The 25,422-nt window shown below is 42.6% G+C and overlaps 1 protein-coding gene across 1 annotated transcript in view; it reads right to left on the bottom strand.

The window, feature by feature from the left end:
- The window catches only part of PKD2 (polycystin 2, transient receptor potential cation channel), an 80,062-nt gene extending 55,673 nt beyond the window's left edge, over window positions 1–24,389 (bottom strand). The window contains exons 1-4 of the mRNA XM_079769964.1: window positions 23,675–24,389; window positions 14,608–14,721; window positions 5,891–6,024; window positions 2,890–3,140 (exon numbers count right to left, since the gene is read on the bottom strand). Coding sequence (XP_079626090.1) covers window positions 2,890–3,140; window positions 5,891–6,024; window positions 14,608–14,721; window positions 23,675–24,275 — 1,100 coding nt within the window. The 5' untranslated portion in view covers window positions 24,276–24,389. The remainder of the gene's footprint in view (window positions 1–2,889; window positions 3,141–5,890; window positions 6,025–14,607; window positions 14,722–23,674) is intronic.
- Between the last annotated feature and the right edge of the window lie 1,033 nt (window positions 24,390–25,422).

The following is a 25,422-nucleotide window of genomic DNA, read 5'->3' on the forward strand; positions in this document are numbered from 1 at the left end:
TTGAGCACTACTGAGGCCGTGGACTATACCCCAGATAGAGTTGTCAGTGCTGACACCAGGCCAGGCCTTGAGATACGGTCTCATGGCCCCTTCCCAGCACATAGGCCTTCTTTCATAGATCACTGTCAGCTTTCTGAAGAACAGGATGACCCTGTAAATAACATGGTCGTCAATGGCATGATTCTGACGTTGCTTGGGAAAAACTGTTTTGTTTTGGGTTACTTGTTCTGCAAAAACAGGATGTGGTTAATGGGTTTAAAAGCGGTCCTGCACAAAGGGTCACTGCTGCTCTCTAGCCTCCCTGCGTGGAGATGGCAGAGCAGTCGCCAGCCAGCTGGCTGGCTGGCTGGCCGGCTAATAAAGGCTCCCTAAATTTTAATTTGGTCTGGACTCCAGTGGTCGTTCGCTCGCATTCCCTCGACAACAATTTGGAAACTGGGGCAAGGGACAGGGGATATCTCAAAAATGACTCTTTACTCTCTTTGGGGATAATGTAAAGATGGTGGTGCCAGCAACAGGAGGAAGTGGAAATCTAGTAAGAAAGGGATGAGTTCAGTTTGGGGCATATTGAACTATAGCAGCTGGTGGGACATATAAAAGAATATAGATTTGTCTTCTATCCCTAGAATGTAAGCTCTGTGAAGACAGGGCATTTGATTCTGTTTTGTTTATTGCTACTACTCCAGGGCATTGCTAGAAAAGGAAGACCTCACCTGGAACATGCGGGACACACAGTGACAGCATATTTGTTGAAGAGATGATGAATCCTCAAATAGAGATGAGAGTGCAAACCATCTGAATTTCAAGGGTAAGAGTATAAATAAAGAGTATACAGAAAGAAAAGACAGATCTGAATATAGAACCTTGGAGTAAGACAGGACAGGGGAAAAAAGGGGGTTACAGAATTAAGAGAACCCAAGTTCAGTGTCACTCACAGAAGTCAAAAGAACAAGCTATCAACACTGGCACACTCTGCAGAGAGGTTGACCAGGATGAAGACTGAGAACTGGTCAGTGGATTTGTTAACTAGAGGTCATTGGCTGCTTCCAAGAGAGATCTCAAAAGCAAGGGTTTTGAGCTTTGAGGGGTGACTCAATAATAAGGAAGTGGAGGTGGCAGTGAATACTATTCTTTCAGGAAGTCTAGAGTTGAAGGGAAGGAGAAATGGGAGTAACCTGAGACTATGGCAGGATCAAGGGGCAGCTTAGGTACAACAAGAAAGATCCTCTTCAGTAGTCCACACTTAGTGGAAATCACTTACACATCCATGCATCCAGTAGGCACTTACTGAGCATCTTTCCAGTCCAGGCACTATTCAAGGGTTTAAAAATACAGCAGTGAACAACACAGAGTCCTTGCCCCCAAGAAGATGAAGACAGATGAGGAGCTGCAGGCGGCAAGAAGCCACCTTAACAACAATGCTGACACAAAAGAAGAAAACACGGGCTTTAGTCAGGCTGCTTAAATCCCAGCTTGGTTCCATTTACTAGCTGTGGCCCTTTGGGTAAGCGAGCCTGTTTTTTCATCCGTAAAATGGAGATGATACCTGTTTGAGTTGCTTTGTGAAGAGTCGATGAGATAATGGATAAAACCATTTCTTAAATAGCATCTGGCATGGAGTCGTGGTTGCACACGTTTCTCTTATTTACGACATGAGATAAAGTTAAATAATGGAAAAGGTACCATAGTTTAAAGGGCACATTTATGCTTTGCAGGAACTAGAAAACGGAGCATTGGAAAGGGAAATCACTATCATAAAAAAGTCTTTTGTACTTAGTCTCTTTACTCTAAATCTCTGATTTTTACTAATTTCTTGTGGACCCTGGTATTAAGTAGGGTGTGCATTAGATGACAAAGAATATGGTCACAGAAAAGGTGTTTTTCCCCTCACTGTGTATGAACAAATCTGGATTCCAGGAGCCTCAGTTCCCAGAAAAGAGGTCTAGATGAACGGTCAGAATTAGCTTAGAAAAGCTTAGATGGCAATTCTTACCACAGTAATTCACCCAGGACAGTGACCCCAGAGGCCCACCACGGGAGACCCTGAGAGTTCTCATTTCTTTTCTTTTCTTTAAGGTTTAAATGTATTTCACTTTTATTGACTTTTAGAGAGAGAGAAACAGAGAGATAGAAATACCTAGGAGAGAGAAACATCATCGACTGGCTGCCTCCCGGACGTCCCCCACTGGGGATTGAGCCTGAAACCTGGGCATGTGCCCTGACCGGAATCGAACCAGCAACCTCCTGGTTCATGGGTTGACACTCAACCACCAAGCCACACTGGCTGGGCCTCATTTCTTTATGATAACTACAGTAATTCTAAAAATAATGAATGTCCTCCCTTAATACACAAGATATTTTAAGTACGTTTGCCAAAGAGCACACCAAATAAATTCACTGTAAATATACACATTACAAATACACACTCAAAATCATAAACACATTTGAGAAGACAGAAAAACTGCCCCACAGGCTTATTATTCATTTTAAATAATTGCATTCCGAACAAAAATTGATTTGTAAGCACTCATAAAAAAAACTTCTGTACCAGAAAATTTCCTGGAAATAACCCAGCGGATGATACTACTGGCTCTATAAAAATAAGATCCAGGCATCTCATCAGAAACCTCCAAAGGCCCCGTAGCTTCTTTCTCATAGACCATACGGTCAGAGATTTAGCCTTTTGAAAAATATGTATTTAGAAGCTGAAAGGGGGTAAAAAGTAGAGAAATCAAAGGTTAGTTTGGCCACAACCTTAAATATACACATTGAAGAGTCAGTTAGGGCATCTTCTTAGGTGAAGGAGTCAGAGAATGAATGAATGAACGAACGAATGAATGAATGTCGGTGAGAGGCCAGGGCACACGGCCATGAGCCAAAGACACTTACGCGGTTCCATTCCTTGGACCAAACGGAGCCCTGTCTTCACTACTGACAGAGTAGACATCATAGCACTCTTTAATCTCATCTCTCAAGTCCTGGGGGATAGAGCAGGATCCATTCCTGACTTTGAGTTGCCGTATCCGTGGTACCCCTAAGAGGAGGTTCTCGTAGTAGATGAAGCTTCGGTTGTCAGCTTCAGTTCTGTTGCCGGGCTGTGTCTTCCAGTACAGCCCATCCAATAAGGCACCTTCTGTGAACTGAAAGCACAGGGAACATTTTTGAAAAGCTCCAAGCTCCGTGGCTGCCTCGCTCCTTCCCGGAATGTGTGCATGACCAACAGTGTAGTACTCTGTGAACACAGCAGAGTGACAAGGGTAGGTTTTGCTGTCAGAGGGATTTAAGTTGGAGCTTACTCCATCATTTGCTAGTTGTGAGGCCTGGGTTCCTGGGCTCCTGCATCGGTAATGTCTATGTTTTTTATTTTCTTTTAAAATTATTATTTTATTTTTGTTAATCCTCACCCAGGGATATTTTTCCATTGATTTTCAGCGAGAGTAGAAAAGAGAGAGAAAGACAGAGAGAAACATCGATTTGAGAGAAACAGGGCCCGGACGGGCGAGGAGCCTGCAACCAAGGTATGTGCCCTTGACCAGAATCGAACCCAGGACCCTTTGTTCCACAGGCCGATGCTCTATCCATTCAGCCAAACCAGCTAGGGCAATGTCCATCTTTTGTGCAGTCACTACATCGATTTGAAAGGGGATGGTCTGGCTCTCAACAAACATACAAATAGAAGGTTCAGATCTCAAAGAGGCTCAACCCATTGGGATTACCCTGCAGTTTTCACTTCACAGAATAAACAGAAACCAATAAATCCAATCTTTTGATATTTTTAGGTTTTGTTCTAGGTTTTGGAGGTTTGTGTTTTTATTCCACAAATGGTTATCAAATGAAAGTGTCCAGTGAGGTAAATCCATGAAACCATTACATTTTATGATTATAATTTTTCTTACAGCAGCACTTTTTACTGGCTTTAGATGGGATTTGCCTTTTATTATGACTATTGGCCATTCTCACTAGATTCCTGTGAGACGCACTTTGGTTATAGTTAATATTTAGACTATTTTACTTAGCAGACTTTATAAATGAGATATCTGTAAGGCACTTACAGTGTTACAGATGTTTTAACTTAAAATTTTTTTTAAGTTTAAAAATTTTATATTTAATTGGGTTAAGACCTTTTTTTGTGTACCATAAATGTATTTTCAGAAAAAGATAAAGCATTGGTTGACTGGTTTTCTGACGTTTTATGTATATTACACAATAGTCTTCAAATATATAAAAGCTACATTAAGTAGCATATTTTTCAGTCTTGTTAGAATTGGAACTAATGTCTAAAATGGATAAAGTGTATATAGATATTTCATATATTATAAGATAAATATATAAATTAAAATTTTCTATATACAACTAAATCTGAGAGTTGGGATAGTAATATAAAGATGAACTTTGTGCAATGCGTTTCTGTAAATGCTTTTCAACATATTTGTCTTTGGCAGTGTTTTGTTTGCTGCCACCTAATTGCTAGGGTGCTATTGTTGAAAGTTTTAATTTTTAAAATTGCATGTGATATTTCAAACGAATAATAAACAGTGCATTTCTTTTTAAAAAACACAGAACACCTCACAAATTTGAGTGTCATCCTTGTGTAGGGCCATGCTAATTTTCTCTGTATCATTCCACAGAACAATAGGCACACAGTGGGTGCTTACTAAATGAAAACTCTGATTTTTGCTTTAGGACTGAAGGTGGGGGGTGTGGAGGGAGCTATTTACATAAACCCACAGCCATGATCAACTTCACTTACCCTGATTAAAAGTTAATAATTAATCATCATGCTTCAAAACTTGTTTGGAAAGGAAAAGACTATCGTTTTGATTACCAGTCTGCCATCTGGTGGATCTTTTAATTGTTTGGATCATTTTCTAAATGGTGAACTCTCCAAATGGTGAGCTCTGCCCGCCCCTGCTTTTAGAGCTTAGCATTTATTATCATTGAATTCTGTGTATCTGTGAGAAGTTTCTTATTAGTTTGCCTATCGGAAAGACATCTAGCCATTCTCAGTGTCTTATCAGATGATCAACAGAGATAAACTGATTTGCCTAGGAAAATATTCATATTATGCAAGTGTGGTTTTGGATGCCAAGTATTTTCAGGCTTTAGACTGAACAGGTTCCTGTGATCCAGGTTCCTCTATCTTTATTACAATAAGCAGCTCTGATCCCCGGGCTTTATAAGGATTTTAGAAAGTATCTCCTCAGGAAGAAATAATCATTTCCTTTCCAATCCCGTACTGCCCCCTCACACACAATTTTTGTAGATTCTGAGCCCCATATCTTCCAGATTACTTGGATGTTTCTCCTATGGTATCCTTCCTTGCTTATCCTCTTCCACCATGCTGGAATCTGTGACAATTTGGGAAGGGCTGGGTTTAATTTTACATTAGAGATCTTTGAAAGAACGTGCCTGCAGGCACTGGTCTAGGGTACCTGCCATCATCAACAAAGACACACACACACACACACACACACACACACACACACAAAAAGAGCAAGAAAAAACAACTAAGTTTTACACCACGGGCCTTACATCCTAAAAGATGCTCAACAGATAGTTACTGAATCATGAATGACTGCATGAATTATAAACCTGGTAAAGAAGTGTCCTTCAGGCTAGAATAAAGCCCACGTTTCTTACTCCCTGGCTATGGGGAATTCATTTGAACCAAACGGAGATTCGTTTACAACCTGGGAAACGTTAGTACTTACCTTGTATGGTTACTATGGCGATTAAATACGTTAAGATATGAAACATTCAGCATGGTGCGAGGCTACATACTTCTAGCCACCCACAGGGCAGGCCCTGCAAAAGCTGCTAAATTTTACTTATGAACTAAATGAACAATCTTCAGTGACAAAGTGGTACTTTCAAAGTCATTGGTCAATACCTTCCAGAAGTCTTCCACTGAAGAAAGCGTTTTAAAGTTAGTTTTCTCCGTCTTGGACACTGGGGTGTCTAGGAAGAGCTGTGACATCACACGAGTGTAGTAGTACACACTGGAGCTCATCATCCCGTAGGTCACTGGAACACAGAGAGAGCCAGGTGAGCTCCTGAGGGCACCTGCCCTCACTCCCACGTTCCTGGTGGACGGCACACACCCTCGTCCCCTTCCCTTTGTCATTCTAGGGTACTCCCTAGTTCCCTGGTTTAGAAAAGAAACTAACGTTGACATATGTGAAATAAAACTGGCTAAGTACTGAGCACTGAATTCAGATCAGGCGCCTTTACTTGACATTTGAGGATTCCAACCTGCCTCTTTGCCTTCATCTCTCCGTGCTCCTGGGAGGCTCATCTGCACAGGTCCCAGCAGAGGCCACGCCGAGCTCCTCAGTCCACGGCTGTGCTCGTGCCGCGGACTCTCCCCGCAATAACGCGGGCAGACCATCTCTGCTTCTTCCCAGATCAGCTCTCCTTTCTCCTTGCCCTGCTCTGTGAGTGCCCTCAGGCTGACCTCTATAGACCGTACCACACTGGGTCCCTTGCCAATATGGGGCTGAACAGGAGGTTTGGGGGCATGAGGAGAGAGAGAGTTGAGTTTGTTCCCTCCACCCCTACGCTCCATCCCCGTCATCGTCATCACCTGGATGAAGTCTGTCAGGCGACTCGCGAAGCTCGGCCATGGCTCCTGGGGAAAACTCTTTCCCCACAGCCACACGAGGTTCATGCCATGCCATTCCCTCCCCTTTTCCTCAAGCCTGGAGGTGGGAACCTTTCCTGAGTGCCCCACTTCCCCTTGTTGGTCTCCACCACTCCGCCACACCTCTGTAAATAGTCCCTTCATTAAACTTCCTTTAGTTACCACTTCAAGGTTTTCACCTCTGCCCCTTCAGGATGCTGACAGGTACAGCCACATCTAGCTCCCACCTATCCAATCTTGTATGAAACCCTCTAAACTCAAGCTCCATCCCGGCCACAAGGATTGGCTGATTTTACCAGCCCATTCTGAAAAGTTCTGGAGGGGGGTGGGAGGGTAACTTACAGGCTTAGCAGGTCACAGATCAGGGTTTGAATCTTGGTTGTGCCTCTTACTTGCTATGTAACCTGTGCAAGTTGCTGAAACTTTCTGAGCTTAAGTTCTCTGTAAGATGAGGATAATGAGCTATTCCATAGGATTTTTTGGTGCTTAAATAAAAATAATAACTAAAAATTATCTAATTCAGTGTCTGACACTTAAATGTCCAATAACGGTGGTTCATCCTCCTTAATCAGATTGTTATAACATATCTATTAAAACTGTCAGCACTTTAACGAGTACTATCTTAGTCTGGACTCTAATGATTGCAGGAGTAATATGCTATAATTCCTATAATTAGCAGACACAAAGCTTCCAGAGGAAACACATTTTATACTTCTTTTGACCACAGTTCTCAACACCCAGCAGGTGAGTAATGCTTAGCTGATTCTATAATAATCTCAGGCTTCATAAAATGCATTTAAAACCTTGTTTTAAATGATTTGGGATTAAATACTATTTAGTAAAATCTCTCACATAATTCCTTTCCCACCTGAGCATCATAGAAAATTTGGATTATTAACCAAAGGACTTGTGTGCAAGCATATGAGCCTAACCAGCGGTTAAGGACAACAGGGGGGTGGGGGCATGTGTGGGGAGGGGTGTGGGATGGGAATGGGGGGATGAGGACAAATATGTGGTACCTTAATCAATAAAGAAATTAAAAAAGAAAAAAGAAAATTTGGATTATTAAAAGAGAGGAGTGGATAATAATGATCTAAACAAAAGTGTGTCTGAGAGAACATGTCAAGCAGCCCTGGGAGCAGGAAACACGCCTAATCCACATGGCGTGTGTCTGTAGTCAGAGGGGGGGGGGGACGTTTTCCAGGTTCCTCAGCTAGGCTTCCTCACCTATCGTCCTCTGACCTGCTGATTAAGACAAGAACACTCCTCGTTAAGTGTTCCATGACCTGCTGCCTTCCAAAACCTGTACTGGAGCAGACTTGTAATGCATTCAGTTACGGAGTAAGGTGTTGAGCATGAAGATGAGTAGGACGTGATCTCTGCCCTAAAGAAGAGGAGCTCACAGATTCCTGGGCAGAGCACTGCCTACCCAGCCCCACAGAGGGATGGACAAGGCACAGTGAATTCTACAAAGGCCTTCTGTGGAACAGAGTCAGTCCAGGGAACAAAGCTGATATGATGCTCAAGGGTAGTAGTGAAGGCTCCCCAAGGCCAACTAAATAAATGTTTATTTTTCTAAATTAACTTGAAATTGGAATTTGCATTGGATTGATTGATTAATATAGATCATTCTGGATTTTTTGTTATTGCTAATATAAGAATTTTGACAAATTAATTTTTTTGATTTATAAAAATGGTATAGTTATATATGTACATAGATTTTAGTCAATGATTTAAAATATATATATATCTCCTTTATTTTCTTATATTTTCAATTTTGGTTGTACTTTTGAAATTCTGAGGACCTGTATGGAATTTGATGGCTTCACTGAAGTAAAGTGACAGATTCCCTTGACTATGTAGCGCCTCCTGCTGGACATTCAGAGAAACAATGCCATCTAGCTTTGAGGGGATGATTATTCAATCCATCAGCAAACATTAACCCAGTTCCTCCCTTATGCCAGGCCCTGGTCTGGTCTGTGGGATATCTTTGAGTGAATTCGCCACAGAGTCTAGGAGTCAGCTGCACCATGATTCCACCTAGGCTGCACCTAAGGGACCCCTGTATTTGAAGTCAGAGTGATTTGGGTTTGAGTTTTCACGTTGCTTCATCTTGAATGTCTGCCTCTATGTTGTGGGTCTCAGTGTTTTGGGATCTCGGCAAACTACTTAACTTTTCTGAGCTTCAGTTTAATTATCTAGAAAATGGGAATAATAACATTAGAGCTTTTGCGTAGTTCATATGGAGAAATGTATATAAAGACATTTTGCATACTATCAACTGCAGTAGAAATATAAGACTGTTATATCATTTCTCCTTTCAGTCCCTGATGAAGAAAGCCCATTTGGAAGGCAACATTCACTCTTTAAATTAACTAAATTGTGAAGAAGAAAAAAATTACAGCATAAAATAGGTAACCTTAAATGAGAACTAGAAAGGAGAGGAGAATATTAAAAAATATAATGTAAAGGACACATGTATATCCTATGTGTATATATTTCTTCTGCTACTTAGTCGTTGTCTTAGCTCCCAAGTTCCATTTCCATAAAGTAAGCCAGAATAAAAAATATCATCGTAGCATCACCAACTAATCAGCATGTAAATGAACCAAAACTGTCTTAAAAATATGCTCTCATTTCAAATAGGCAGTAGATATTATATTATTCTTAATATTGTGAAAAATATAAGCTCAAATACTAAAGCAAATAAAGGCAATTGTACTGAACGATCTCCAAATCATTAGAATAAAAAGCAAAGAAGAAAATTTCCAAAAGGGAAATAACAGGAAAGCATAAAAAGAGAGGGAAAAAAGAGATGACAAAAAGCTGACAAAAGCATGAAATGTGAAGAGGTTAAACTCACTAGATGACAAAGTCTTATTAAATATTGGCTATAAAATTTTTAAAAATTGCATCTCTAGAATTTTTATGAGACACACTCAAAATGAACTGAAAAATAAAGGAATGAGATAATATGTATTAGACATATATTAGGAATAAAATACTTTTTAAAATTTTGTAAGTGGCATAATCATCTGACAAAGAAGATTATAAAGTGAGTATTGAGTTAAATAAACAAGTTATTTTATAAATAATACCATATACAATAATTTAACTATAATAACCTTTTATGTAATGGATAACAACATCAAGATATATAGAGCAATACCTTCTAGTACTACAGAAGAAAATACCAACACTACAATTGTAGTTGGAAACTTAAATTTATATCCTATCAATCTTTGATAGAGAAAGTAGATAAAAATTATCCTGGGACACTAGGGATTTTAATTGAAAATGTAATTTAATGTACATCAAACCTTATACTGCACCAAAAGAGATCACATAGTCTCTTTCAAATATTCATGGAACATTTACAAAAATTAGTAATATGCTAGGTTATTAAAGGGAACATTAGTAAATCCCTAAAATGAAGACTCCACCAGGCAGATGTCCTTATAAGGAGATGGCCATGTGAAGAAACAGAGACACAGGGAGCTGGCCCTCTGACGATGGAGAACTGGAGTGATGAAGCTACATGCCTAGGACACCAAGGATTGCCCGCAAACTATTACAAGCCAGGACGAGACAAGGAAGGATTCCCTTACAGGTCTCAGAGGGAGGATGGTGCAGGCACTTTGATTTGCACCTCTAGCCTCCAGATCTGTGAAAGAACAAATTTCTGTTGTTTTAAGCCACAAAACAAAACACACAGAAACCCCCAAACCAAACACAAAAACCTTCACACAAAACAAAACAAAACTAACCAACCAACTAAAATACAGAAAAGCCACCCTGATAAATCAACTGAAGAGTAGCTGGAGAGAATCCTGATAACCAAGGAAGGAAAGAGGAGACCACATAGAGACTGGTATGGAGGGCAGAGGCACGAAAGGGCTGGCTGGGCTCCCACAGACCACAGCTGAAGTTCTGGAGGGATATCTCAGCTGTGGGGGATTCCCACTAAGAACTCTGGTGTCTAAACCCGAAGCTGGGCTCCCCAGCTCAGAGCATCAGACCTGAGAAAGGTACCCACATAACATCTGACTGTGAAAAGCAGCAGGGTTGCTATCTGCCAGTGAGAGATGGATGGAAATGCAGGCACCCTCTTAAAGGACAACGTACAAAATTTCGTGTGCAGCCTCTCACCTTGGGCTCTGGAAGAGGGAGGGCAGAGTGGACTGGAGCTGTGTGAGCAGAAGCCAGGTTTGGGGGCTCTGGAATTGGAGCTCAGAGGGCAGCCACCCCAGTTTCCTATGCTGAGTCAATCTCTCACTCAGCAGAGGACATCTTTCTCCAGTGAGCCTTTGCTATCCAGGCAGTATTTGCCTGGGGGAAAGGCTGTTGCCCTACCCTGTTGGAAGACCTCTTGCCCCACCTTGTGGTCAATAGCCTGAGGCTAATAAAAACTGAGTGTCAATGGGACTACAGGCAGGGTTTCTGGAGGCTTTGAGTTTTTGCCTGATGTAATACGAGGCCTGGGGCTAGGAAAAGCAGATGCTGGTGCACATTTTGATCCTTTCCAAAGGAATACAGCCCCAGCAGAGGGAGCCACAAGCTATGGATTGCTGATAGCTCCACACAGAGTACTCAGAGCCAGTCACAAACAGTGTTTGATATTATCCTGCACTAGAGACTGGGAGTTGTAGCAGATTTACCTAATACACAGATTCAGACCCAGACAAACAGCGAAAATTGAAAGACAAGAAGACCGGCCCCAAATGGAAGAACAAGATAATTCTCCAGAAGAAGAGATAAATGAAATGGAGATAAGACATTTATCAGACATAGTGTTCAAAATAATGATGGCAAAGATGCTCAACAGCTTAAGAAAAGATATAGTAACTATGAAGAATGACATAGCATTAATAAAGAACACAGTGGAAGGAATACACAGAAGATTAGGGGAAGCTGAAGGTCGGATCAGTGAGTTAGAAGACGGGGTAGAAAAAAAATCACTCAATCAGAGAACCAAAAATAAAAAACGATTAAAAAACAGGAGGGCAGCTTAGATGTGGGACAACATGAAACATAATAGGTGTGCCAGAAGGGGAAGAAAGTGAGCAAGGGATAGAGAACATGTTTGAAGAAATAATGGCAGAAAACTTCCCTAACCTGGGGGGACCTGGAGAGTATTATGCTAAGCGAAATAAGTGGGTCAGAGAAAGACAAATATCACATGATCTCATGCATATGCAAAGTCATGCAAGTTCAGGAGGTACAGAGAGTCCCAAGCAAGAAGAACCCAAACAGGCTCATGCCCAGACACATCATAATTAAAATGCCCAAAATTAAAGACGAAGAGAGAATCTTAAAGGCAGCAAGAGAAAAGCAATTTGTTACCTACAAAGGAGTTCCCATAAGGCTGTCAGCCGATTTTTCATCAGAAACTTTATAGGCCAGAAGGGAATGGCATGAAGTATTCAAGATAGTGAAAAGCAAGAATCTGAAACCAGGATTACGATATCCAGCAAGGATATCATTCAAAATAGATGGTGAAATAAAGAGCTTCCCAGAAAAAAAAAGGGGGGGGGGCGGCTAAAGGAGTTTGTCACCACCAAACCAGCACTGCAAGAAATGCTAAAGAGACTGCTGTATGAGAAGAACTAGAGAGAGAGAGAGAGAGAGAAACAAATGGAACTACATAAAAATAAAAAGCTTCTCCACAGCAAAAGAAGCCATCAACAAAACAAAAAGGGAGCCCACTGTATGGGAGACCATATTTGACAGTGATACATCTGATAAAGGGTTAATATTCAAAATATATAAGGAACTCATACAACTTATCAAAAGGAAGACAAAGAATCCAATTAAAAAATGAGCAAAGGACCTAAATAGACACTTCTTCAAAGTTCACATACAGATGGTCACAAGACATATGAAAAAATAGTCAAAGTCACTGATCATCAGAGAGATACAAATTAAAACAATGAGGTATGACCTCACACTTGTCAGAATGGCTACCATCAACAAATAACAAGTCCTGGCGAGGGTGTGGAAAAAAGGCAACCCTAGTACAGTGCTGGTGGGAATGCAGACTGGTGCAGCCATTATGGAAAACAGTATGGAGTTTCCTCGAAAAATTAAATATGGAACTGCCATTTGACCCAGTGATCCCACTTCTAGGAATATACCTAAGAAACCTGAAGCACCAATCAGAAAGAATGTATGCACCCCTGTGTTCATAGCAGCACAATTTACAATAGCTAAGATCTGGAAATAGCCCAAGTGCCCATTAGTAGATGAATGCATAAAAAAGCTGTGGTACATTTATACTGTGGAATACTATGCAGCAGTAAAAAAGAAGAATCTCTTACCCTTTGAGACAGTATGGGGGGACCTGGAGAGTACTGTGCTAAGTGAAATAAGCAAGTCAGAGAAAGGCAAGTATCATATGATCTCACTCATATGTGGAATCTAATGAACAAAATAAACGGTTGAACAAAATAGATCTAGAGATATAGAAGCATGGAATAGACTGTGGAATCTCAGAGGGAAGGTGGGGGTGGGTGAGTGGGTGGGTGGGAAGAGATCAACCAAAGATCTTGTATGCATATATGCATAACCCATGGACACAGACAATAAGGTGGTGAAGGCCTGGGGTGGGGGGCTGGGGTGGGCTATTCGGGGGTAAATGGGGAAAAAGGGGACATATGTAATATTTTCAACAATAAAGATTAAAAAAAAAGTAATGAGACACTCCTTCCTAACATATAACTGATAATTAGTAAGAAAAAAACAAGAAGATGGATTAGAATCTAATCATTAGATGGATGTTGTTCATATAGACATACTTTTTAGCTTAAATAACTTATTTTTTCTTAAATTCCCAGTTGGATAGGCAAAGTTTCAGAAAATGTAAGAAGAAGTCATATCCTGCTAAAGCTCAATAAGAGCTTACTAGTATTAGTAAGAACCAGTGTGGAGATATGAAATAAATCAATATTTAATTTCTTAAAATTATAAATATTGATGTTTCTTTAACCTTTATGTTCAACTTACAAATCTTTTTATTTTTTTAATCTAGTAAATAAAAATTGTTTTTAAGGAAGCTTTCAGCACTCAGTCAATTACATTCAAGGGGGTCAATTTTAATGTAATAAGAATGGCATTATCAAAGTACTGATTACATTTTTATTCTTTCCATTTACATAGAAGGGGACTCTTTCTAAGGTTGGTGTGAATTTTAAAGCATTTCCAAGTGTACACTATAAGAATGAACTCTTTTTCTGGAGGAGTATAGCAAGAGGTTCTGGTGGTCACAAATCCGTTTCCTTATCTGTTCTCATAAAGGGCTTTAGAAAGGACACTACAGAACTCTATCACCCAACACCCTTTAAATTCAAAGGATAAATCCATTGACCGGCACTTTGAGGCAAATGGTTTCTAAGACTCATTTCTAGCTAAGGCTTCCCTCCCCGCCCCTCCCAGAGGATGCAGGAACATATTGAAAGAAGAGAGAAAAAAATAAAGAGATCGGTCTGCAGTAAGTTTCCTGTAGAGTAAAAATCTGGTGATTCCTGAAGAATGAAGGCATTCACACCACACATCTAAATATGAAAGAAAGGGACTATATTACATATATCCATAAAAGCAATATTAGGTGACATTATTTGTGTTTTCTGAAAGTTACATTTGGGAAGTCATGTTGCTAATTATTGTTAAGAAATCTAATGCAAAAAAAAAAACCTTTTACTTAGTTTCTTGGTATGTGGCAGGTTACCACTTGCATCTCAGAGTGAAAATGGTCACAACTGGCAATGAACTGGCCCATCAGATAATGCTGAATTTTAATTAATGTTTACCAGAGAAGAGAGTTTTTCCAAATTCTAAATTGGAATTGAAAACAGAGCAGAGACCTTCTAAGTTAACCTTTGTGGTGCATATACGATTCCTTTTAATTATGATTTTGACGGATCAAATACTTCCAAACCTTTTCCTTTACTGGAGGGAAATGTTCTACTTACAGATGCACAGGACTATGAGAAAAAGGAGGTATGTGGCCAGCTCCCGCAAAACGCTTTTCAGGTATTTCTCTCGATTCGTGTTGCTTTCCTCCATAAGTCTTGTTCCCCAGAGACCTTTAAAATAATAATAAAAGATGTCTTTTTTTTTTTAACCTTATGAATGGCAAAGGGAAAACATAAAATAGATAGTAGAACCTTTAAGGGAAATTCTCCCATATATTTTTTAGCATGCTCTGAATGTAACTGGGATTGTTTCAGCAGGAGTACCCTGGTAAAAATTTAGCCAAGAGAACAGAAATGAGGGCAGCCTACAAGAGAGATTAAGTCACTGTGCACACACATCAGATCTTCCTATAGGGTAATGACCCTATTACTAAACTTAGTACATGAAGAAACTACATTGCAAATGATACCTCCTAAGTCACCCCTGTGGAGAAGAAGTCCTGGTTGGAGCATCATTTCCCTATTGGAACATCTATCAAGCTGCTAACACACTGGCCTAAAATCTCCGCCTTCTGCCCTGGGTCCTCTTAAGAAACTGTAGCGACCGGTTACATTAAACATGCTCAGTTTAACAGATTTTTAAAGTGCCAATTAACATATACGCTTTAAATAAAAAGCAACAACTTAGCCGACTTCTCTCTTTGGAGAGTAAGATCAGCAACCGTGTTCCCTATTTTCGCAGATGGAAAAAGTGTTGGGCCGGCTGAGCAAAGATGACATAACCTCCACGAGCTTGCTGGAGAGAGTTACCACGATCTGGGGCTGGCAGACAGCCGTGGTGGCCGTCCAAACCCCCATTAATGAACAGTGTGGTCAAGTCACATTGCTGGTTACTCGGAAGAGCCTTAATGCTTTCCAAAAAAGACAAGACTTCCCAATCCTCCCAGTTAGATTAGGCTGGCTGTTAATGGAAGCCAACCTGGTCCCTGGTTGCCTTACACTTTTATTCCACAGACTTTAACCCCTCCCGTCACTGGGGTTCACAGAACTCCTTAAACCACAAGCCTGCCACGCAGAGAGCAGAGGACAAATGGTGCATGGCCTTCCACTTCGAAGAAATGACTTCATCACTAGTGTTTATGTATTCTTAAGTCTTGTAATAATACATTAGTTCTGCTCCTAAATTTGAGTACTTCATTTCCTTTCATTTCCCCCCCCCCCCAATTTCCTTTAGGAAAATCAGCGTCTGAATTCAAAGACACTGTGTTACGCATCATAGATTTCACCACACTGAAAGTGGAGCATAACTTATGACCAGGTTCGCTCCTGCCAAGATCTGGTAGTTGTCAGGGAATTACTCACTCAGAAGAAATGCAGCAAGCAGAATGTTTGTTCGCTGAAACTATCATATTAAAGAATTATTACAAATTTATATGACATGGAAAATTACAACTCAGAATAACACAGAGGCGGCCAAATGTTAGGCGCAGTAGCCCTGGACACAACCACACCATTTCTTTGGGTATATTTCCTTGGGAGGCCAGGCCTAAGATATACACATAAGTAGAGACTGTCAGTCTCTTTATCATCAGGAAAGATTGTTGCCTGGCCTCACTGGGGCAGTGATTTCACTCTTTCCTATGGTTTATAAACAATTACACATTAAGGAACAAGCTTGGTTCTTAATATTTACAGATGGTACTGCCTGACCTACAAATAGAAAAACCAAACTCCTTTCAAATTTGATTCAAAGGAAACTTGCAATGCTCTAAGGCAGGGGTCCTCAAACTTTTTAAACAGGGGGCCAGTTCACTGTCCCTCAGACCGTTGGAGGGCCGGACTATAGTTTAAAAAAAACTATGAACAAATTCCTCTGCACACTGCACATATCTTATTTTGAAGTAAAAAAACAAAACGGCAAAAACACCCGCATGTGGCCCGCGGGCCGTAGTTTGAGGACGCCTGGTCTATGGCAATGAAATGCTCCAGCCCAGTGGTCGGCAAACTCATTAATCAACAGAGCCAAATATCAATAGTACAACGATTGAAATTTCTTTTGAGAGCCAAATTTTTTAAACTTCTAACGCCACTTCTTCAAAACAGACTGGCCCAGGCCGTGGTATTTTGTGGAAGAGCCACACTCAAGGGGCCAAAGAGCCACATGTGGCTCGCGAGCCGCAGTTTGCCGACCACGCTTAGCCCTTAGATGAAACATTTCAAATAAAAAAAAAAAGTCCCTTTATTTACCGAGTATGCTTTTATATAATATCCTTTTATGCATTTACTTTTCATAAATGACTCTAGCTCCTCAAATATTTATTGGTTTAAAAATTTCATCTAATTGCCCCACTGGATGTGTAGGTTGGGTCTGTCTCTCTCAGGATACAGGGACCTCTTTACATTCTGACGGATGAGAAATGGCTGCATCCACAAATAGAAAAAAAAAAAAAAAAAAGTCTGTGCTGTTGCCACCTACTTCCCATGTTTACAGAGCTAACAGAGTAAGAATGGTTAAGCTTGGCGTTCACATCCAAAATGGCACCATTCTTCAAACTCACTGTTGTCTTTTCCCACAACTGTCCCCGTTGTGGAGGGAGTGCCTGCCCAGCACGCCAGGCCCTCAGGGCCAGTACATACGGTGTCTGCAGCTGTTAGGGAGAGCGTGATATGAGGGGGCAATATCCAGCTCCCTTTGTGGTTAAGAGGGTGCTGAGTTAATGGCAGAACCCCACGTCGGAGCACATCATCCAGACAGTGTCTATTCCCTTGTGCAGTGTCATTGATATGAATATAGAGGAACTCAGACATAGATAATGCAAAGCACAAAACATGTGCCAAACACAAGCAACTGATTTTGGAAAAAAATGCCATCTTTGCATTTATTTTATGCAAATACTTCCAAACTTTTTATCTTGCAATATATAAAAAATATCAGCGAGAATGATTTAATGAACTCTAATGTATCTCTCACCCAGCTTCAACTATTATCAACTCAACACCAACCTTGATTCATCTATACCAGGGGTGGGGAATCTTTTTTCTGCCAAGGACCATTTGGATATTTATAACATCCTTCTCCAGTCATACTAATGATCAACTTAAAAATTAGCCTGCTATATTAGGTCAAACATTTAATTATTTCACCCCTAACGCCTTGGCAGGGCCAGAACAAATGATTTCGCCGGCTTTGTACGGCCCACGGGCTGGTGATCCCCACCCCTGTTCTAAATCCTCACCCATTCCTCTCTATTAAACCTAATCCCAGCTTTCATATCATTTCATCTGTAAATATTTCAGTTCCATGGTGAAAAGATTCAGTGTAGATCTTTTGCCTCACATTAACCCTGTCCCATCTGAAATACACCAAACCTGATGACTTTACTGATCATGACGCTGTACAATGTAGGGATTTGGAGTCAGCGTTGTGTTCAAATGAGGGCTCAGCCACTTATGAGCTGAGACCTTCCCTAATGTCATGAGTCTCCAATTCCTCGTCTGAAAATGGGAGAACAGTACTTCTTTGTGGGGTTGCTCTGGGAAAGAGAAATACATGTAAAGCATGTAGTGGTTGGGAGAGGCCTGTCTATGCTTCAGAAACAGGTCTATCTATAAAATGTCCTTCTGATGCCTAGATGTCAGAGTGGTGTAAAGACCCAAATCTGTATGGACTTTGAGTTCATTCTGAATAGTCTGACTAAATGCTCATGGCATCTATAATAATAAAAGGGTACTATGCTAATTAGACTGGACGTCTTCCGGACGTCATTCTGGACGTCCTTCCTGATGAAGTTTGGGCTGGAGGGAAGCCAGTCGGGTCCCAGGTGCCTGCGGGCAGCCCAGGGGAAGCCAGCTCGGGTCCCAGGTGTCTGCCGGCAGCCAGAGGAGGGAGGCCCGGGTCCCGGGTGCTGGAGGGAAGCCAGTGCTGGCAGTCAGGGGAAGGAAGGCCTACCCTTGCATGAATTTTCGTGCATCAGGTCTCTAGTTTATATCATAACAGAATCCTGTTTCTGTGCTCATGTGGGCCTTGTTTAGAAAGATAAATACAATCCTCCCTAATATTCATTGGAATTGTGGGGACACCTTTAGAAAGAGAAGTGACTTTCTATTACGATTGGTCCATTTTTCAAATAGTCAGTTGCTGCCTTCTATCATATTGGCTCCTGAACCTCTCCAGAGGTGCAGACAAGTACACGCCAAAGCTACCTACCAGTTCCGACCCGCATATTCCACAGACAACTCAGACTCACATAGCTCAAACTGAGATTTTCCTTTCTTTTTCTAGGAACCTATTTGACCTGTTTAGGTTAAAGATACCAAGCATGAACATGGGTTTCACTCTAGAATAGGCTCTTTTCTTAACCCTCATAGGGAGGTGGTCCATAATTCTGATGGTTTCTGTCCATTTAATTTAACTTCCTTCCATCCAGTTCACATGCCCTTGTTGTACCTTTTATCACCCGTCTTGGTTAGACCACTCCTTACCTATTCTCCCAGCAAACAGTGCTATCCACTTTACCCTATTCTCTACATTCTTGCTAGAATCATCTTTAGATTGACATGTGATCATATCAGCCCCTTGCCTGAAGCCCCCACTGGCTTTTAACTGTCCACAAGAAAAAGTATCAAAAGAGCTACTGGCTTGCTTGATCTTACTTCTGCTATTTGTCCCTCGTCCGTCCCACCCCCCTTCCTTCAAAACATAACGTGTAACTTGTTTCACCTCCTCTGGCCTTTCTGGGTTGAGCTGGTCCTCTCCTCTTCGCATCCCTCCCGTATCTGGGACCTGGCACTGCAATTATTTACTTACATCTCTGTTTCCCTTACTAAACTCAGAGCTCCTTGAGAGTTGGATTATTGTATTATTCATCTCTGTATCCTTAGTACCAAGCACAAAGGAGACTCTTCATCAATGTTTGTTGGCTGCATAAATTCTGTTACTAGCATAACTTTATCACAGAGTAGCAACCCTCCAGCGAAAATAATCCTCACAGCAATGAAAATACAAAATCTCATTTATGCAAATAAAAAGGGAAAAGGACGAAGTGATAAAGTGAGGTTTGGACTAAAATAAAGGGAAAATCACAATAGCCAAAAGATGAAAACAACTAAAGTGTGCATTAACTGATGAATAGATAAACAAAATGTGGTACATACAATGGATTATTATTTAGATATCAAAAGGAATGAAGTTCGGATACATGCTACAACATGGGTAAACCTTCAAAGCATTATACTAAGGGAATAAGCCAGACATGAAAGGACAAGCACTGTATGATTCCACCAAAACCTGAATACTGAAATTCAGAGACAAAAAGTAGAACAGAGATTAACAGGGGCAGGGAGGAGGGAAGATGAGGAGTTATTGCTTAACTAGAGGCCCGGTGCATGTAATTCATGCACGGGAGGGGGGGGAAGGGTGTCCCTCAGCCTGGCCTGCACCCTCTCCAATCCAGGACATCCCTCTTGCAATCTGGGACTGCTGGCTCCTAACTGCTCACCTGCCAGCCTGCCTAATCTCCCCTAACCACTCTGCCTGTCTGCCTGATCACTCCTAACCCCTCTGCCTGCCTGCCTGATCGCCCCTAACTGCTCCCCTGCTGGCCTGATCACCCCTAACCGCCTCTGCCTTGGCCCCCACCACCTTGGCTTTGTCCAGAAGAAGGACCGGACAACCGGAAGATGTCCGGTCTATCAGGTCTAATTAGCATATTACCCTTTTATTAGTATAGATGGGTAGAGTTTCTGTTTGGGATGATGAAAAAGTTCTGGAAATGGATGGTGATGCGACAACATAGTGAATGGGAAAGGAGGTATTACTTGTTATAGCAGCTTAGCCTGCCCTAACCAATACAGCTAGTACTTTATGATTTCTCAAAAAAGAAAAGAAAAAAAAAGCATACCAGTAGATCTCTAAAATAATAAGCAGAAAATGACTTTAACAAGTTGGTACACAAATTCACCCAGAAAACACATTCAAGGTTGGAAATTCAGAAAACTGGATAGTTCGTGTAGAGTATCAAATTGTATCTTTGCACTGAAAAGAGTTTGCTAAGATGAAAGAAAACAAGATCATTGGGGGTACCTTTAAGTTTGGGGCAGTCTTTAAATTTTTCAGCCATCCTTCACTTCCTTTGGCCCAGGCCTTCAGCACCTCTTCAGCACTGGCTGCCTCTTCCCCCGTCCCCGTCTTCCTGTCTCCCTCTAAAGCTCTCCTACACAGCGCACTGCCTGACTCACAGTCCTTTGCAGCAAGTTCTGTTCTTGCTCAGAAACTTTCAACTACTTCTGAATATTAAGAGATAAATTCTTAATTCCTTAGTTAGACTCAATGTTTCCCAGAGCCAGGCCTCAAACATATCTTCTTTACTATATTACTTCTGCTAAGAAGACCGATCTAGCTACTGTTCAAGGAGGGAAAATGACCATTTGTTGTCCGTCTTGGATTCCTGTCATTCAGCAACACAAGGGTATGTTGAAGCTAAAAGGTTGAACTCTTCCATTTTATTAAGATATATTTTTATTGATTTCAGAGAGGAAGGGAGTGGGAGAGAGGGATAGAAACATCAGTGATGACAGAGAATCATTGATTGACTGCCTCCTGCATGCCCTACACTGGGGATGGAGCCCACAACCCAGGCATGTGCCCTGACTGGGAATCGAACCGTGACCTCCTGGTTTATAGGTTGATGCTCAACCACTGAGCCACGCCGGCCGGGCAAACTCTTCCATTTTATGATCAAGCACCTGAGGCCCAGGAAGCCTGAGTGAGTTGTCTAAAGTCACAAAGACAGGAGACCTCCAGGGAAGCTCCTGACCACTCCAAACTTGGGTAATCTCTCCTACCTTTAGAAATTGAAGGCTACTTTCTGTTCTGATCCTAGGGCACTACTTACATAATGCATATGAGATTTTTTTCATTGGTATCCCAAGAGGGAAAGAAAAATGAATCACAACTCATTCATGGTTATTTATTTTACTTTTCTGGGTTTGTGTATAGGAAAATGGTAAATGCTATTTTAGTTTATTTCTTTTTTGTAGCACCTAGCAGAGTATTAGTTTCACAGTAGGCGCTAAGTATTTAACAAATGTCATTTATTTAACAAGTGACAAGAATGCCAGTTATAGTTCTTCAAAAATAACATTTATCCTAAAATTTTCTATAAGATTTTTTTGAGCCTGCTCTCCTACTAATTAGACTATTGATTGGTAAGATATGATTTAAATATGAGCTTATTCATTGTAAATTTTCTGAAAGTTTTGTTTAAAAGAAGTTAACTCATATATACACTCATATAAATATATATATATATTTCATCTTATTATATTCCATTAGTTTATTCAAAGAAGGTTAAATGTGTTATCAAATGCTTACTTGAGTTAAAAGGATCATGATTTACCATTACATATTAACTTATAAGAAACTTTATTCTCACGTCAGTGAATATTTTTAAAAGTACATTTAAAACAATGTAAAATAATACAGTTGACCCTTGAACAACATGGATTTGAACTGAGCAGGTCCACTTATACTGGGATTTTTTTCAATTGACCCATCCGGTCCAAAACCCAGTTGTTCAAGGGTCAACTCTGCGGTTGGGAACTGGCACATGTGGAGGACTGACTGTAGTTATAAGAGGTCAGTTCCCCCAACCTCCTGCTTGTTCAAGGGTCGACTGTATATAATTTGTTTGAATACAGATTTGAACCTTAAAAAGTATTAGTTTTTTAGTAATCACACAGGTTATTAAAAAAGGATCTTTCAATTTCTACCATGCTCTGAATCAAATTAACTAGCAAAAGCACTAACGTAAAAGAATTAGCAAAAATGTACACTTTTTAGAATTTTTGATTTAATTTATGAAGTACTCACAAAATGGGAGAGACTTGTTATACATTTTACACGTCTCATCTCATTTAATTCTCCAAAGTCAAGAACTAAATATTAGGGTTATCTCTTTTAAAAAATAAATGCAAAAGTTGGGGATCAGAGAGGTTTAGCAATTTGCTCAAGGTCACGCAGCCAATGCGTGGTAGAACTGGGAGTCTATATGTATGTCTGACTTGATCTTACTCATGTTGTTATGAAAACACCTGGGTGTTTTTTTGTGCAAGATTTTCAAAACTGACAGAAAGATTAGAGAAGGGAAGGGGAATTTTCAAAAGACGGGAGAATGGTAACTCTTAAAAGTGGAGATTAAAATAATTTGGATGGTAAGAACAAATGCAACCCTTTTTCCAAGGATGCCTCTGACAAAACTTTGCAAAAAAAAGGATCCCCATCTGCTCTTGGAAAATTTGTGTCCTCCTGACAGACACTGGCAAGTCTGAAAATTCCTTTCCTGTCTTTTGGCGAGTTGGGTGCACTGAACCAACACATTTACAAACAGCTGGTATCTGGTGACTTCACTGTTTGGTTGGAATTTCAAAGAACATTAATTTAGTTATTTAAAAACCTACTTGCAAGTTTTTTTAAAAAACAATGTCACTTTTTTTTTTTTTTACAACTGTTTCAGGAAAATGCCTAGAATTAGAAATGGCCAAATAACTGTTTCTCAAAGATATTATTTTATTCTCTTCGCGGTGTTCTCAACAGCACCACTCCCAGAAACAACCACACACATCAAAACAACATCAATGACAACCCCATGGCACTCCTCCCACAACTGGGAGAAGACTGGGCTGTTACCCTTTTCGGGAACGGGATGAAGAGCCACGAGGGATCCAGATCTCTGGGTACCAATACAGAGCTTCGGTTCTAATTCAGTGAAATTAGCAAGCATACAGCATAACCACCATTAGGTCCACTATTCCTTTTCCCTCCACAATTAAAAAAAAAAAAAATCCTCAGATGTATCCTTTCCCTTTAATATGGCTTTCACTTATTTCCAGACTTTTTTTTTTTTTCCTCCTGGAAGAAGGAGGTCTCCGATCCATTTGCACCGGGAAGGGAACTGCAGGAATTCGGCGCCGGGTCCCGGAACCAGAGCAGAGTGAGCAGAAGTGGAGAAGGTGCTTCCCAGGGAGGTGGGGATGCGAGGCGGAGCCCGCAAGCAGCCCGCGGCAGGCGACGGCGCCCGCCCGCCCGCCAGGTGGGAGCAGCCGCCGCGGCCAGTCGCGCTCTTACCTCGCAGCCCGCGAACCAGCCTCTCCGCCCAGGCCACTCGCGGAGGCTGCCCGTCCCCGGGGAGGTGGCGATGCAGCGGGTCCCCGCCGCCCGCCGGGCTGGGGTTCGGGGGGCTGCGGTCCTCTCGCCGGCGCCGCCTCCCGCTCGGGTGGCCCGCGCCGTGGTAGCCCCCGAGTCCCCGGCCCCGGGCGCCCCCGGAGCTCACGGATGAGGAGGCGGCCGACCTCCGGCTGCCCGGGCGCCACTCCACGTCCATCTCCACCACCATTCCCCCTTCTTCCCCTTCCACCTCCTCTTCCTCCTCGTCTTCCTCGGCCTCGAAGCCCGGGTTGTCGCGGCTCCACGCCTGCCGCGAGCACGACGAGAGCGGAGGCGACGGGGAGGCCGAGGCTCCGGCCGGCGGGTCCCGCGCGGCCGCCTGCCGGATGCGCTCCATCTCGATCTCCAGGCCCCTCTGCTCGCGGAGGCCGCCCGGGGCCGCCAGGCCGGCTCCCACGGCCGCGCCGCCCGCCATCAGCCGGCCCGGGCCCGCCGCTCGGGGCGCGGGCGGCTGCTTCGCGTCCCCGGGCGGCTGCGGCTGCACGCGGCTCGAGTTCACCATCGCGGTCACTGGCGCCCGGCGCGCCTTCGCCCCGAGCGGCGCTCGGCGCTGCCCGCCGCAGAAGCCATGTTCTTTTCTTCCCGGGGCCCGCCGCCTGCCGCTCCCCGCCCCCGACCTCCCCGCAGTCCCGCGTCCCTCGCCCGCCCCCTCCAGCCGCCTCCCCCTCGCCTCGCCTCTCCCAGCGGCCGGGGCGCGCGGCGGGGGGAGGCGCGAGGGAGCCGCCCCCGAGGCCGGCGCGCTGGGCGAGCGGCGCCCGGGCCCGCGTTCCAAGCGGAGCCGGAGCCCGGCGCGCGCGCCCACATTCCTTTCGGGTGAAAGGGCTCGGGCGGGGACCGAGTCGCCGGCCCGCCGGTGGGAAAAGGGCTGTTGGAGCTGTCACTGCCTGCGTGACCCGGAGATCGCGGTCTGCAGCATGGGCACAGAAAGCTTGGCTTCCTTTGAAAACTATCAATAAGCTACTAATGTTGACTTTCTTGGCTGCTTTTGATGACCCCTCTCTCCCGTCTTCTGTTTCTTTTTAGATTGTTTCTTCAATCTCTGCTGGCTCCTCTCTCCATCCATTGTGGGATCTCATGGATTGGGCCTTGGGACTCTCAGATCTATGGTGCGCCCAGGGTAAGCTCATCCCCCACACCCCTGCAGCGGCCAGCACTGGCCACTGAGTCACAGAGGTCCAGAACTTGATTCTCATTCCACGGAGCACATTCAACTCTATTCTCTGCAACTGTCTGAAACTTAACCTATTCCAAACTAGTTATCTTTGCCCTCCTTTATTTTTTAAATATATTTTATTGATGTTTTACAGAGAGGAAGGGAGAGGGATAGAGAGCCAGAAACATCCTTGAGAGAGAAACATGACCATCTGCCTCCTGCATACCTCCCACCCGGGATGTGCCCACAACCAAGGTACATGCCCTTGACCAGAATCGAACCTGGGACCTTTCAGTCTGCAGGCAGACGCTCTATCCACTGAGCCAAAACCGGTTTTGGCTGCCCTCCTCTCTTAAGCCTGCTCCACCTCCTGTATCCCCAGTAGGGATCTGAGGCATTGTTGTCCTCCCCACTTTCCAAGTTTCACCCACTTCAGGATATCCGTATCTCTTCCCAGCCCACACCTCATCTTTCCCAAATCTTGTTTGCTTCTGCC

Source organism: Cnephaeus nilssonii (genome assembly GCF_951640355.1).
Source record: "Cnephaeus nilssonii genome assembly, chromosome: 1".
NCBI lineage: Eukaryota > Metazoa > Chordata > Mammalia > Chiroptera > Vespertilionidae > Cnephaeus > Cnephaeus nilssonii.